Source organism: Schistocerca piceifrons, chromosome 10, assembly GCF_021461385.2.
Source record: "Schistocerca piceifrons isolate TAMUIC-IGC-003096 chromosome 10, iqSchPice1.1, whole genome shotgun sequence".
NCBI classification, from domain to species: Eukaryota; Metazoa; Arthropoda; class Insecta; order Orthoptera; family Acrididae; genus Schistocerca; species Schistocerca piceifrons.
The window spans coordinates 110268644-110284948 of NC_060147.1; the positions used below are offsets into that span (position 1 = coordinate 110268644).

Below are 16305 nucleotides of genomic sequence, written 5' to 3' on the forward strand. Positions count from 1 at the left end.
CTTAGGTTGGTTAGGTTTAGGTAGTTCTAAGTCTAGGGGACTGATGACCTCAGATGTTCTGTCTCGTAGTGCTTGGAGCCATTTGATTTGAAGGTTTTCTAAGGGTCTGCAAATCATGTAACTGAGATGGGGCTTGGGTACCAGCCAGGCATTCACGTAGTAGTATGTGGGAAACTGCCTAAAAATCACTTACAGGCAGGCTGGCACACCGATCATGGACAGTAATGGACGGCAGATTCGATCCAAGGCCAGCGCACTAAGTGGTGGTTAAATGCACACAGTTACCTGGGCATGCAAATAATAAAATTTTTATTATTTTCTATTTTTTTTAAAACTAAAAGTGGGAGGGCACCGTTTTGGGCACATTCCTCTATTAACATCAAGGAAAATATGGAACACTGGATGAAACCAGCAAACAAGTTTCTCACCTTTAGTAGCACTACGGGATCCATCAGTGGATGATTACCTTCAGCTAGATATGCTGCACCTCTAGAAACTCATGGATGCTCATCCTTGCCATATTAAGACCGTTATACATGTTATTGGTGGTGTTAAACGGTATTTAGCTTGATGTGCATATGCACACACGCTTGTTCCAGAGTGACTCTCAGCTATACTGTGTGCATCATAAGAATCAACCTTATGTAACCATTACATCATGTATTCCTCCGCGTGTGGCTTGAATTTCATTGTGTTTCTCTCCACGTGGAACGGAAGGCGAGCTGTGTACAGTACAGTCACGTACGACCATAAGCACCCGTTTTATGCTGTGTTACACGCACATAGTCTGAGCGATAATGCGGCGAATTTAATTCGGACAGCACTGGCAGCCAGATGGTCCTACTAACCTGTAATTATGTGAGCTGTTGCAGTTCAGATGTAAAAAGAGACGAACAGAGAAACAATATAGCTTCGAACGTCATTTAACTTTTAAAGAGAATGAAATAACATTCGACAAAATTCCGGCAGTACCGCGTGCTCCGTAGGTGACCAGACGGAAAGCATAAAATGCTCTCGTTCTCACCTAAAATAGTATTCTAATTACACTACCGGCCCTTAAAATTGCTACACCAAGAAGAAATGCAGATGATAAACGGGTATTCACGGACAAATATATTATACTAGAACTGACATGTGATTACATTTTCACGCAATTTGGGTGCATAGATCCTCAGTATCCAGAACAACCACCTCTGGTCGTAATAACGGCCTTCATACGCCTGGGCATTGAGTCAAACAGGGCTTGGATGGCGTGTACAGAACAGCTGCCCATGCAGCTTCAACACGATACCACAGCTCATCAAGAGTAGTGACTGGCGTATTGTGACGAGCCAGTTGCTCGGCAACCATTGACCAGACGTTTTCAGTTGGTGAGAGACCTGGAGAATGTCCTGGCCAGGGCAGCTTTCGAACATTTTCTGTATCCAGAACCTGCAACATGTGGTCGTGCGTTATCCTGCTGAAATGTAGGGTTTCACAAGCATCGAATGAAGGGTAGAGCCACGGGTCCTAACACATTTGAAATGTAACGTCCACTGTTCAAAGTGCCGTCAATGCGAACAAGAGGTGACTGAGATGTGTAACCAATGGCACCCCATACCATCACGCCGGGTGATACGCCAGTATGGCGATGACGAATACACGTTTCCAACGTGCGTTCACCGCGATGTCGCCAAACACGGATGCGACCATCATGATGCTGTAAACAGAACCTGGATTCATCTGTCGGGTACAGCTAAACTGGTGGCTGTCCGACCTTTGCTTAACGTGATTCGGAAAAATGAAGACCTTCAGTTGAGTAACAATAACTTTATTGCGAGCGCGTATCTTGCGACGCCCGGCATGCATGGACAGATCGGAGCTATAAAATTTGCTTCCGGCCTATACAGAGTATCCTTAATCCTCGGAAAACTTCCGTGATTAGGAGAGGAAACAGTACTCGTCCACACAAGTCAGGAGGCAAGGAACTACTACTAACTCAAAAAAAACAAGGAATAATAACAATAAACCGAACGTATATAAAAGATAGAAAACACAGCGCCTCTAGAGGCTGGGCGCGGAACTACACCAACGTCGCGTAAAGTAATTGCGACCGCACACCACTGCACTGACACACGCGCACAGCACACACACACACACGGCGAGCTTGAATTAGCGCGCTGCAGCGTCGCTACATCAGCCCCCCGGGCGGAAGCGGAGCGTCGGCGTCGAGATACCGCGCCGGAAAGTGCACCCGACGTCCAGAACGGGTCGTCCTCGTCGGAGGAGGAGGAACAACGTCAGGAGGTGGATGTTGTGCTGCGTTGGGCGGCGGATGTTGAAGAGCCGGCGCCGGAGATGTGGCGTCAGTGTCTGGAACAGCGGTAGGTGAATGCCTGCGACGAGGTGCTGCTAGTGGGGTGTCAGGAAAAACATACGCAGGTTTAACCCGATTCAACGCGACATTCGTAGTTTTGCCGTTCACTAGGATATCCATGGTGTGGGCACCGCGCCGTAGCACTTCATATGGACCAGAATAAGGAGCTTGTAGAGGTGGTTTAACGCCCTCAGTGCGGAGCATGACGTGACGACATTGTTCCAGGTCCTGGTGCACGAAAGTGGGCGGCTTGCCATGACGTGTGGCTTTCGGAGGGCGAATCTTTGATACATGGTCCCTCAATCGTCGCAAGAAATCCGACTGGCCAGTAGACACTGTCTCTGTGGCATCAGCGTCTACAAAGTCACCAGGAAGGCGCAGTGTTTCTCCATAAACCAGTTCTGCCGCTGACGACCCCAGGTCTGGTTTGAAAGTCGTCCGTAAGCCTAACAAGACCACTGGTAGTGCGGTTGTCCAGGTTTCTTCGTGGCACATCAGCGCGGCCTTCAAACAACGGTGGCAGCGTTCGATCATTCCGTTGCTTGCTGGGTGATAACTTGTGGTCTTATGGTGGGTGTAACCACAAAACTTGGCCAGCTGTGAGAACAGGTCTGATTCAAATTGCCGTCCGCGGTCAGTAGTGGGCATCCAAATCTTGCCAACCAAGTCATTGCAAAAGCGGAAGCTAATGTGTCTGCTGTGATATTATCCACCGGCACTGCCTCCGGCCAACGTGTAAAACGGTCGATCATTGTAAACAGATATCTTTGCCCGTTCGAAGGTGGAAGTGGTCCGACTACATCTAAATGAACGTGGGCAAAGCGGGCGGTGGTATCCGGAAAATCGCCGATCGGTGCGTGTACATGGCGGTTAATCTTGCAGCGTTGGCACTGAAGACAAGATTGGACCCACTCGCGGCAGTCTTTTTGCATGCCTGGCCACACGAAACGTTGCGATACTAGGCGGAATGTCGGGCGTACCCCGGGATGGCACAATCCATGTACTATATCAAAGGCTTGTCTTCTAAAAGCCGGCGTCAGAAAGGGACGAGGTCGGCCGCGAGAAACGTCGCAGTATAGCTGTGTATCTTCCCCCGGAACATCAACGAGTTTCAGTTGCAATGCGGAAGCCGTGTCTTTGACATAGGCAAGGAGTTCTTCGTCGTCTCTCTGTGCCTGTGCCAGTGCAGGAAAGTCTATGGTACTGGAAACACTGCTGATCCGTGAAAGGCAATCCGCAACAATGTTGTCGATCCCAGAAATATGTCTAATGTCGGTAGTAAACTGGGCCACGAACTCAAGGTGATGAAATTGACGGGGAGAGCAGTTGACACTATTCCGACGGAAGGCGAACGTGAGTGGCTTGTGGTCTGTATATATCGTGAAAGTTCGCGCTTCCACTTGGGGGCGAAAATATTTCACTGCCTGGTATACTGCCAGGAGCTCACGGTCATATGTGCTCCATTTTCTCTGTGCAGGCGAAAGCTTGTGGGAATAATACGCCAGTGGCTGCCATGCGTTGTCGGACCATTGTTGTAACGCGGCACCGATCGCCGTCTGGCTCGCATCTACGACAATTGCTAATGGCGCGTCGAGCCGTGGGTGTGCGAGAAGCGCAGCGTCGGCCATGCTCCTCTTTGTTGCCTCGAACGCAGAACACATGTCCTCTGTCCACTGTACCAGAGACTTGCCATTTACTTTAGGGCCCGATAATGCCGCCGTCAAAGGTTCCTGCAGCTCCGCAGCGTGAGGAAGGTGTCGTCGATAAAAATTGAGCATCCCCAAAAAACGACGTAATTCTTTGATCGTAGTTGGTCGGGGTAGCTGCAAGATAGCGTCCACCTTCTCGGACAGAGGAAGAGAGCCTTCAGCAGAAATCTTATGGCCAAGAAATGTCACCTCTGACTGCCCAAAAACACACTTGTCCACGTTCAAGACGACACCGTAACGCTCCAACCGCTCGAAAATCTCTCGCAGATGTTGTCGGTGTCGATCGTGGTCAGCAGAGAACACTAACACATCGTCCAGGTAGGCGAAACAGAACAGCAGCCCCTGGAGAACCGAGTCTATAAACCTTTGCCAGGTCTGAGCGGCATTGCGTAAACCGAAAGTCATAAATTTGCTTTCAAATAAACCGAAAGGCGTTATTATTGCAGTCTTTGGAATGTCGTCATTGGCCACCGGAATCTGTGTATACGCTTTAGCGCAGTCCAGAACTGTGAACACCGTGGCACCATGTAAAGCGTGATTATAATCCCTCAGTAACGGAACGGGATATCTGTCCGGCACTGTTCGCGCGTTAAGCGCACGGTAGTCACCGCATGGGCGCCAAGCTCCACCCTTCTTCGGAACAAGATGTAATGCGGAGGACCACGGGCTCTTAGATGGCCGCATTATGCCCTCGCGAATCATGGCGTCAAATTCTGCCTTCGCTATCTTCAATCGGTCCGGAGCGAGACGCCTAGGTCGGCATGCTACTGGGGGACCGTCCGTCGTTTGAATGTGATGCACCGTGTCATGTGGTATGAACCTGGGAGCGCCGGGCGGCCTGGTCAAGTTCGGATAGTTAAGCAGTAATTCAGTGTACTCACCCTCCGTAGCATGGACCAACTTGGCACTGTGCGTTGCGGTGTCGCGACGGAAACCCGTGACTGCTAAGCCAGTGACGCTGTCTACCAAGCGTGCGTTCGCGACGTCCGGCAGCAGGTGGCAGTGTGCGAGAAGATCAGCCCCGACGATCGCCTCCGTGACGTCAGCCACTGTAAAATTCCACCCGTACGCGCGACGTAGGCCGAGATTAAGCTCCATCCTCTGTGTGCCATATGTTGCGATGGAAGAATTGTTGGCAGCCGTCAGACGGAAGGCAGTTGGCGGCCGGCAACGATGTATGGCTGTTCGTGGTATGATACTCAGGTCCGACCCCGTGTCTATTAAAAACTTAACGCCGGAACTCCTATCGGTAACGAACAGGCGCTTGGAGGATAACTGGCAGTCGGTTGCGCCTATTGTCGACCGCCGGTGGCGTTTGGGTGCGAGCATGGCGATGTGCACTTCCTTGCCTGATCGCCGAATCGTCGGTGGTACCAGCACAACGGTACCTCGCCTTGCGGAGTGGTAGTACCGCCGGAAGATCTGCTTCTCGAACGCCGCCGTCTGTATCGGCTTCTTCTATTATTGTCGTCGTCACGTGCCAGCAGCGCACTGACCTGGGTGCACAAAAGCTCAACCTTGGCAGCGAGAGAATCATGGTCGGCTCGTGCTACAGACGCGGTACTGTTTGCACTGTTGTCCAACGCCGCGACTGCGCTGACCGGAGCCGGTGTGATCGCGTCCTGAATCCGGTCTGCTAGCTGCGCCACATCATCCAGCGGCATGTCCGTTTGTGAGGCGATTATGGCTTTTATTTGCGGCGGCAACCTACTGCTCCACAGTGTTCTGAGCAGACTGTCTGGCACAGTAACGGTGTCAACTTTGCTGCGTAGATGTCGCAGGTATTGAGAAGGCTTCCTGTCGCCAATTTCTTCCTGTGTCAGAACCTGACGTATCCGGTCCTCTTGTGACGCGGCCACCCGTCGAATCATCTCTGATTTTAGCCTGGCATAAGCTCCAGCCTCGGGTGGTGCTGTGATTATGTCCTGCACCTCGGCTGCATAACGTTGGTCGAGTTGGCTCACAATCAGCGCAAATTTAGTTGCTTCGACCGTTATTCCAGCGCAGCTAAAACTTGCCTCTGCCTGCGCGAACCAGAGTACCGGGTTGTCGGGCCAGAACGGCGGCAAACGGACTGCAATCCTGGAGACGGCCTGCTGTTCGGTCATTATGTGCTCGTTACTTACGTAGCTCGCGGCTGCTTCTTCTTAATCACGTCGGTCTCTGCTTGAATCACGTCGGGGTCACTACTTGTCGGGTACAGCTAAACTGGTGGCTGTCCGACCTTTGCTTAACGTGATTCGGAAAAATGAAGACCTTCAGTTGAGTAACAATAACTTTATTGCGAGCGCGTATCTTGCGACGCCCGGCATGCATGGACAGATCGGAGCTATAAAATTTGCTTCCGGCCTATACAGAGTATCCTTAATCCTCGGAAAACTTCCGTAATTAGGAGAGGAAACAGTACTCGTCCACACAAGTCAGGAGGCAAGGAACTACTACTAACTCAAAAAAAACAAGGAATAATAACAATAAACCGAACGTATATAAAAGATAGAAAACACAGCGCCTCTAGAGGCTGGGCGCGGAACTACACCAACGTCGCGTAAAGTAATTGCGACCGCACACCACTGCACTGACACACGCGCACAGCACACACACACACGGCGAGCTGCAGCGTCGCTACACATCCGAAAAAATGACGTTTCGCCATTCGTGCACCCAGGTTCGTCGCTGAGTACACCATCGCAGGCGCTCCTGTCTGTGATGCAGCGTCAAGGGTAACCGCAGCCACGGTCTCCGAGCTGATAGTCCGTGCTGCTGCAAACGTCGTCGAACTGTTCGTGTAGATGGTTGTTGTCTTGCAAACATCCCCATCTGTTGACTCAGGGATCGAGACGTGGCTGCACGTTCCATTACAGCCATGGGGATAAGATGCCTGTCATCTCGACTGCTAGTGATACGAGGCAGTTGGAATCCAGCACGGCGTTTCGTATTACCCTCCTGGACCCACTGCTAACAGTCATTGGGTCTCGACCAACGCGAGCAGCAATGTCGCGATACGATAAACGGCAGTCGCGATAGGCAACAATTCGACCTTTATCAAAGTCGGAATCGTGATGGTACGCATTTCTACTCCTTACACGAGGCATCACAACAACCTTTCACCAGGCAACGCCAGTCAATTGCTGTCTGTGTATGAGAAATCGGTTGGGAACTTTGCTTATGTCAGCACGTTGTAGGTGTGTGATTTCTCTGAAAAGCTAATCATTTGCATATCACAGCATCTTCTTCCTGTCGGTTAAATTTCGCGTCTGTAGCACGTCATCTTCGTGGTGTAGCAATTTCAATGGCCAGTAGTGTACAAACAAGAGTGATGAAAATTGCTGCTTAAACACAGGGTAATTTTTCTGAGCGAGCTTTGTGTGATGCAATAGCATACTGCACGGATTTCACCGTACTTTTGAATGCCAACGCCACTCAAGGTATTAATTACATCAGTCGTCTGGTGATCCATTAGCGTCTTCCTTATGTGAATCGGAAAAATAGATTTTATATCTGGAACTGTCACCTGCTACGTTGATAACGAGTCCATCAACAACAGAAACCACGAAGCCACAAATGCGCCGTATTTTCCCTTCTTTTTTTATGAAGAAACGTTCTATATACCACTAGCGTTCTTCAGTGACATGTAAAAAACCTGCTTGGGTTAGTACCAGTACATCTGGCAGTTTGACGGTCGGTTATTTCTCACGACAAATCCCTTAACTTCGTTCGATATGAGTTCTGTTGGGATCATATTGTAATGGTACAGTAGCAAAAGTAAAAATGCAGCATTTGTATGGCGTACTCGATGCTGAGAAAATGATCGTTTTTAATGTTTTTACGACATTTACCACTCTGGTTTGTGTGAGACTACATCTGCGGTATAAAATGGTCATAGCCCAAATAAAGAATATTTGGTTTTATATTTTTGTCCTAAAAATTAATTTGTTATGTTTTCTTAATTTAAGCAGGCCTTTTTTAACAATCTTTCATAAAATATCGAACGTTAAGAATTTTTATTTGAAATGAAAACAGAACTTTCGCGTGCAGTATGTAATTAGAAACAAGAAGAGTGCATTATTCATAAAGAGATGATGATGAAATTTACAATTACGAGATTTTGGTATTTCAAATTGAACGAAAAACGAAAGGTAACCAAGGTGAGATTTTAACCAGCGATACATGAGCTTCACCAGATTAACACCCCACTACGATACCGATTCCGTGTTATATCCATTGACTATTTGTACCTCTGTTGTTCTGGTCTTCAGTCCTGAGACTGGTTTGATGCAGCTCTCCATGTTACTCTATCCTGTGCAAGGTTCTTCATCTCCCAGTACCTACTGCAACCTACATCCTTCTGAATCTGCTTAGTGTATTAATCTCTTGGTCTCCCTCTACGACTTTTACCCTCTGCACTGCCCTTCACCGCTAAATTTGTGATCCCCTGATGCCTCAGAACATGTCCTACCAACCGGTCCCTTCTTCATGTCAAGTTGTGCCACAAACTCCTCCCCAATTCTATTCAATAACTCCTCATTAGTTATGTGATCTACCCATCTAATCTTCAGCATTCTTCTGTAGCACCATATTTCGAAAGCTTCTAATCTCTTCCTGTCCAAACTATTTACTGTCCATGTTTCACTTCCATACAAATACTTTCAGAAACAACTTCCCGACACTTAAATCTATACTCGATGTTAACAAATTTCTCTTCTTCAGAAACGCTTTCCTTGCCATTGCCAGTATACATTTTATACCCTCTCTACTTCGACCATCATCAGTTATTTTGCTCGCCAAATAGCAAAACTTCTTTACTACATTACTAATCTAATTCCCTCAGCATCACCCGACTTAATTCGACTACATTCCATTGTCCTCGTTTTGCTTTTGTTGATGTTCATCTTGTATCCTCCTTTCAAGACACTGTCCATTCCGTTCAACTGCTCTTCCAAGTCCTTTGCTGTCTCTGACAGAATTACAGTGTCATCGGCGAACCTCAAAGTTTTTATTTCTTTCCCATGGATTTTAATACCTACTCCGCATTGCCGCGCGGGATTAGCCGAGCGGTCTAGGGCCCTGCAGTCATGGACTGTGCGGCTGATCCCGGCGGAGGTTCGAGTCCTCCCTCGGGCAAGGGTGTGTGTGTTTGTCCTTCGGATAATTTAGGTTAAATAGTGTGTAAGTTTAGGGACTGATGACCTTAGCAATTATGTCCCATAAGATTTGACACACATTCTTTCTTTCTACTCCGAATTTTTCTTTTGTTCCTTTACTGCTTGCTCAATATACAGATTGAATAACATCGGGGGTAGGCTACAACCCTGTCTCAATCCCTTCCCAACCACTGCTTCCCTTTCGTGCCCCTCGACTCTTATAACTGCCATCTGGTTTCTGTACAAATTGTAAATAGCCTTTCACTCCCTGTATTTTGCCCCTGGCACCTTTAGGATTTGAAAGAGAGTATGCCAGTCAACATTGTCAATAGCTTCGTCTAATTCTACAAATGCTAGAAACGTAGGTTTGCCTTTTCTTAATCTTTCTTCTAAGATAAATCGTGAGGTCAATATTGCCTCACGTGTTCGAACATTTCCACGGAATCCAAACTGATCTTCCCCGAGGTCGGCTTCTATCAGTTTTTCCAGTCGTCTGTAAAGAATTCGCCTTAGTATTTTGCATCTGTGGCTTATTAAACTGATAGTTCGGTAATTTTCACATCTGTCAACACCTGCTTTCTTTGGGATTGGAATTATTATATTCTTCTTGAAGTCTGAGGGTATTTCACCTGTCTCATACATCTTGATCGCCAGCTGGTAGAGTTTTGTCAGGACTGGCTCTCCCAAGGCCATCAGTAGTTCTAATGGAATGTTGTATAATCCCGGGGCCTTGTTTCGACTCAGATCTTTCAGTGCTCTGTCAAACTCTTCGCGTAGTATCGTATCTCCCATTTCATCTTCATCTACATCCTCTTCCATTTCCATAGTATTGTCCTCAAGTACATCGCCCCTGTATAGACCCTTTATATACTCCTTCCACCTTTCTGCTTTCCCTTCTTGCTTTGTACCTCAACTGTATCAAATATAGTGCCTCGGAAACCTTCAATGCCGATTTTTCCTGTAAATTTATGAAAAAAATTAAGTACAACCTATTTCTCGCCAGTTTTTAACTGCGTTCGACACGCATATTTCACTACGGAGCAGGAAACAGCCTCAGCCATTTTCATACTGCGTTTTAGCAGCGCGCAATTCGGAGCACAACAGTGTGTCTGTACACGATTTTTGTAACAAAACCTACACAGTTAAAGCGTGACTAAGAAAAACATTGATGGCTGTGAATATATAAGAATGTCTTAGTTTCGTTTAACGTAACTTAGTAATAAGATATCCTGCACATACAGAATATAGGCGAAATAATGTGAACACCTGTACATACTTTGGGATGGTTTATTAATAAGGGGTTGGACCCCCATTTGCCCGTAATACAGCTGCGATTCTCCTTAGAATACTGGTATATAATGATTGTGTAGTTTCCAGTGGAATGTTGTGCCAATCCTCGATTAGAACCTCTTCTAACCCCGGTAGTGACGAGGGAGGCGGAAATCTGCTCCGGAGTCTGCGCTCCAATACCGACCACAAGGGTTCGATAATGTTCAAGTCTGGGGACTATGCTGGCCAGGGAAGACGCTGCAGTTCAGCTGCATGCTCCTCATGCCACACTGTACCGTCCTGGCTGTGTGAATGGGTGCATTATCGTCCTGAAATGTGGCATCACTGTTAGGGAACAAAATTTGAATCACCAGGTGCATCTGATCACCTAATGTGTTCATATAATTGTTGTCCGTAACACGGCCTTTGAGAGTAATGGTAGGGCCAGCAGAATACCATGATACGGCTGCTCCCACCATCATACTTCCACCTCCATGATTAAACGTTGGAATCGAGCAGTCAGGGTTGTAGGCTTCTTTTGGCGCTCTCCAGATTTGAACCCGGCCTGATGTTGTAAATGACGCAAACGTTGATTCGTAGAAGCATAAGACGTGTTTCCACTGATCAGCCGTCCAAGATTTATGCTCCTGATACCACGTTTTACGCTTGCACTGGGTATCGTCACTGATGGTTTCGTTATAGCAGCTCGTCCACGAATATTCGATTTATGGAGTTCTCGGCGGACACTGTCGATAGATATGGGGTCTGGATGATGGCTATTGAGCTCCGCAGTCACTTTAGCAGCAGTTGTTTTGTGTTGTTTTGAGACAAGACAATTCGTGTTAGCGTACGACGATCTCTGTCATTTAGCTTTGATTCGCGTCCAGTATTACGTTTACACGATGATATCTTCCCACGTTTTATCTAGGCCGTCATGACTACTGCAACAGTTGCTCTCGAAACATTCAATAAGTTGGCTGTCTTGGTTACTGATGCTCCAGCTAATCGCGGCCCCACAATCTGCCCTCTTTGAAACTCTGTTACATCTGTCATTGCACGTGGACCTCGGTCTCTGAATGCAGTTACGAATGATGATGATGTTTGCTTTGTGGGGCGCTCAACTGCGTGGTTATGAGCGCTCATACAAAGTCCCAATTTTTACACTGTCCAATTTCTGCACAGTCCAGTCTAGCCACTGTCACCATAATGAAATGATGACGACAACACAAACGCCCAGTGCCCGGGCAAAGAAAATCCCCAACCCGGTCGGGAATTGAACCCGAGACCCCGTGAATCAAGAGGTAGCAACGCTAGCCACTAGACCTCGAGCTGTGGACGCAGATACGAAGTGTGCAATACCAGTAAACGACATGCACTGATGCCTGGTCCGTACTGAACACGCGCAGTCCAGCACGACATGTACCTCATCTGCGTTGTTGCCCGTCAAACATAACTATTCCATTACTAAGAATGTTCACATTATTTTGCCTGTCCCTGTAACTAGGACCTACTTCCAAGAGTGTAACAACACTAGTGTACGTGTGCTACGGCTTCTGACCAATCATGCCGTTTGTGTTTGTTTACATCATAAGGTGTATTCTTATGGTGAATGTAGTTTGGTCCCACAGTGTGTGACGCCTGGCGCTGCACCCACCTGTCAAGGCGACGGCCTCTTCGAAAGGTGTGGCAGTGCCCTCGGCTGGCCCCACTGCGCCGCCATGTTGCGCCCCGTTGGACAGCCGCTGCCAGTCCTTCCCCGACCCCAGGTCGGCGTCATCTTCGGAACGTATCTTGTACACCCCTGCGCCAGTCTCCCCGCGTTCCTCGTCTGCCGATGCAACAGACGGCGAGCATCACATGAAAAATGACAACTTCACAAATGGAAAGCATCAAAACGTGGATCATCGACAGTACCCAAAGACATATTTTCAATCTACCACCTTGAGGGTAGTGCTGATAAAAGTATCCCATCTAAGTAAAAAGCAAATGCTGTGAAATTACAGAAACAAAGAGCGGCAGTGGACTTAATCATTTATTTACGCTGAAAAATTCAATGAAAAATACATTTCTAGAAGACGCTGGAACTGAACCACAGCAATATCAAATACATAGAGGGTGACAATTACTGAACTACATTGAAGAGCAAAAGAAACTGGTACACCTGGCTAATATCGTTTAGCACGCAAAAGTGTCGGAACACATCGTGGCATGGACTCGGCTAATGTGTGTAGTACCGCAGGGAATTGACACCATGAATCCTTCAGGGCTGTCCATAAATCCGTAAGAGGGGGTGGAGGTCTCTTCTGAACAGCACGTTGCAAGGCATCCCAGATACGCTCCAATCCAAAGAAGAGCGGCGCGTTTCGTCACAGGGTTATTTGGTAAGGGTGATAGCGTTACGGAGATGTTTAGCAAACTCAAGTGGCAGACTCTGCAAGAGAGGCGCTCTGCATCGTGGTGTAGCGTGCTGTCCAGGTTTCGAGAGGGTGCGTTTCTGGATGAGGTATCGAATATATTGCTTCCCCCTACTTCTACCTCCCGAGGAGATCACGAATGTAAAATTAGAGAGATTAGAGCGCGCACGGAGGCTGTCAGTCGTTCTTCCCACGAACCATACGCGACTGGAACAGGAGAGGGAGGTAATGACAGTGGCACGTAAAGTGCCCTCCGCCACCCACAGTTGGGTGGCTTGCGGAGTGTAAATGTAGATGTAGATGATGTAGATGTACGCTCAATAATGTTCATGTCTGGTGATATTGGTGCGCAGCGGAAGTGGACTGTTCCTGGAGCCACTCTGTAGCAACTCTGGACCTGTGGAGTGTCGCACTGTTCTGCTAGAATTGACCAAGCCCGCCGGAGTGCACAATGGTAATGAATGGACGCAGGTGTTCAGACAGAAGAGTCGTATGTAGACGTATGAGATGTCCCATATCACTCCAACTGCACATATCCCATCCACCAGGTTGAACAATGCCCTGCCAACAAGCAGGGTCCGTGGATTCATGAGATTGCCTCCATAGCCATACACGTCCATCCGCTCAATACAATTTAAAACGAGGCTCATTCGACCAGGCACCATGTTTCCAGTCATCAACAGTTCAGTGTTGGTGTTGATGGGCCCAGGCGAGGCGTAAAGCTTTGTGTCGTGCAGTCAGCAAGGGTACACGAGTCTGCCTTCGGCTCCAAAAGCCTATATCGATGATATTTCATGGAATGGTTCGCACGCTGACACTTGTTGATGGCCCAGCATTGAAATCTGCAGCAATTTGCGGAAGGGTTTAACTTCTGTCACGTTGAACGATTCTCTTCTGTCGTCTTTGGTCCCGTTCTTGCAGGATCTTTTTCCGGCCGCAGCAATGTCGGAGAGTTGACGTTTTACCGGATTCCTGGTGTTCACGGTACACTCGGCTGGAATGGTTGTAGGGGGAAATCGCCACTTCATCGCTACCTGGGAGATGCTGTGTCTCATCGTTCGTGCGCCGACTATTACACTACGTTCAAACTTACTTAAATCTTTATAACCTGCCTTTTTAGCAGCAGTAACCTATCTAACAACTTTCCCAGACACATGTTGTCTATATAAGTCTTGCCGACCGCGGTGCCGTATTCTGCCTGTTTACAAATCACTGTATTTGAAAAAGCGTGGCTATACCAGGTTCTTTGGCGCTTCAGTGTATACAAAAGAACCGTAGATTAGTACATGGACACACTTTATTCAACATATAAAAATCACTACATTTATTCAGATTTAGGTTATGACATGTTCGATATACCTGCCCTCATTGGTAATGATGTGGCGCAGACGAATAGCGAAATTCTGCATGACCCGCTGAAGTGTCGGAACATTGATGCTGTCGATGAACTCCGGAATGGCTGTTTTCAGCTCAGCAATGTTTTGGGTTTATTTCTGTACACCTTATTGTTAATATAGCCCACGAAAAGGAGTCGCATGTGTTCAGAACCGGAGAATATGACAGCCAACCGCAGCCCATGCCAAACGGCCTCTGGATACCCCAGAGTCAGAATACGGTGCCCAAAGTGCTCCTCCAGGACGTCCAACACTCTCCTGCCTCGATGTGGTCGAGCTCCGTCTTGCATGAACCACATCTTGTCCAAATCAGGTAATGGGGACGAAATCAACTTCCAAAACCTACACTTAATGTTCGGAAGTCACCATGCCATCATAGAATATCGCACCGGTTATTGTGTCTGTGAACTCTGCGCACTATGAAGTCACCCGTTGAGGGTGAAGAGACTTCTCTAACGCGAAATGTGAATCCTCAAGACCCCCAAATGCGCCAATTTTGCTTATTGACGAACCCATCCAAATGACAATGGACTGGAACGCCCTGCTTAAATCCCCAGGACAGTTGGAATTGTGGAAAGGGGCCAAAAGGGGCTTTCAGTTACACTCAAACACCTATAACAACATATTTAGTTGTCCAAACAATACAGCAAAATTTTTGAACAGGCCACACTATTTTAAGCATTAAGGGCACAACAACTTGAATTTAAAAACGGCTGAAAGCCATTAACTTAAAATTCAGACTGAAAACAGTATATTTAGAAGGCAGAAGGCCTCACGTAAGTCGGTTCTATAACTTGGCTGAAGGCCCAACAAATCTAACATTGGAAAGCAAACAAGTTTAGTAGACGGCTGAAGGTCCATGATTTAAGACTGCAGGTAATATTAGCTGTAGCAACTCTGGACCTGTGGAGTGTCGCACTGTTCTGCTAGAATTGACCAAGCCCGCCGGAGTGCACAATGGTAATGAATGGACGCAGGTGTTCAGACAGAAGAGTCGTATGTAGACGTATGAGATGTCCCATATCACTCCAACTGCACATATCCCATCCACCAGGTTGAACAATGCCCTGCCAACAAGCAGGGTCCGTGGATTCATGAGATTGCCTCCATAGCCATACACGTCCATCCGCTCAATACAATTTAAAACGAGGCTCATTCGACCAGGCACCATGTTTCCAGTCATCAACAGTTCATTGTTGGTGTTGATGGGCCCAGGCGAGGCGTAAAGCTTTGTGTCGTGCAGTCAGCAAGGGTACACGAGTCTGCCTTCGGCTCCAAAAGCCTATATCGATGATATTTCATGGAATGGTTCGCACGCTGACACTTGTTGATGGCCCAGCATTGAAATCTGCAGCAATTTGCGGAAGGGTTTAACTTCTGTCACGTTGAACGATTCTCTTCTGTCGTCTTTGGTCCCGTTCTTGCAGGATCTTTTTCCGGCCGCAGCAATGTCGGAGAGTTGACGTTTTACCGGATTCCTGGTGTTCACGGTACACTCGGCTGGAATGGTTGTAGGGGGAAATCGCCACTTCATCGCTACCTGGGAGATGCTGTGTCTCATCGTTCGTGCGCCGACTATTACACTACGTTCAAACTTACTTAAATCTTTATAACCTGCCTTTTTAGCAGCAGTAACCTATCTAACAACTTTCCCAGACACATGTTGTCTATATAAGTCTTGCCGACCGCGGTGCCGTATTCTGCCTGTTTACAAATCACTGTATTTGAAAAAGCGTGGCTATACCAGGTTCTTTGGCGCTTCAGTGTATACAAAAGAACCGTAGATTAGTACATGGACACACTTTATTCAACATATAAAAATCACTACATTTATTCAGATTTAGGTTATGACATGTTCGATATACCTGCCCTCATTGGTAATGATGTGGCGCAGACGAATAGCGAAATTCTGCATGACCCGCTGAAGTGTCGGAACATTGATGCTGTCGATGAACTCCGGAATGGCTGTTTTCAGCTCAGCAATGTTTTGGGTTTATTTCTGTACACCTTATTGTTAATATA

At 47.5% G+C, this 16305-nt stretch overlaps 1 protein-coding gene across 1 annotated transcript in view; it reads right to left on the bottom strand.

Annotated features, from left to right (window-relative positions):
• LOC124718731 (synaptic vesicle glycoprotein 2A-like) overlaps positions 1–12399 on the bottom strand; it is a 153261-nt gene extending 140862 nt beyond the window's left edge. Inside the window, exons 1-2 of the mRNA XM_047244348.1 lie at positions 12390–12399; positions 12130–12303 (exon numbers count right to left, since the gene is read on the bottom strand). Of these exons, the coding sequence (XP_047100304.1) occupies positions 12130–12303; positions 12390–12399 (184 nt within the window). The remainder of the gene's footprint in view (positions 1–12129; positions 12304–12389) is intronic.
• Positions 12400–16305: the final 3906 nt, after the last annotated feature.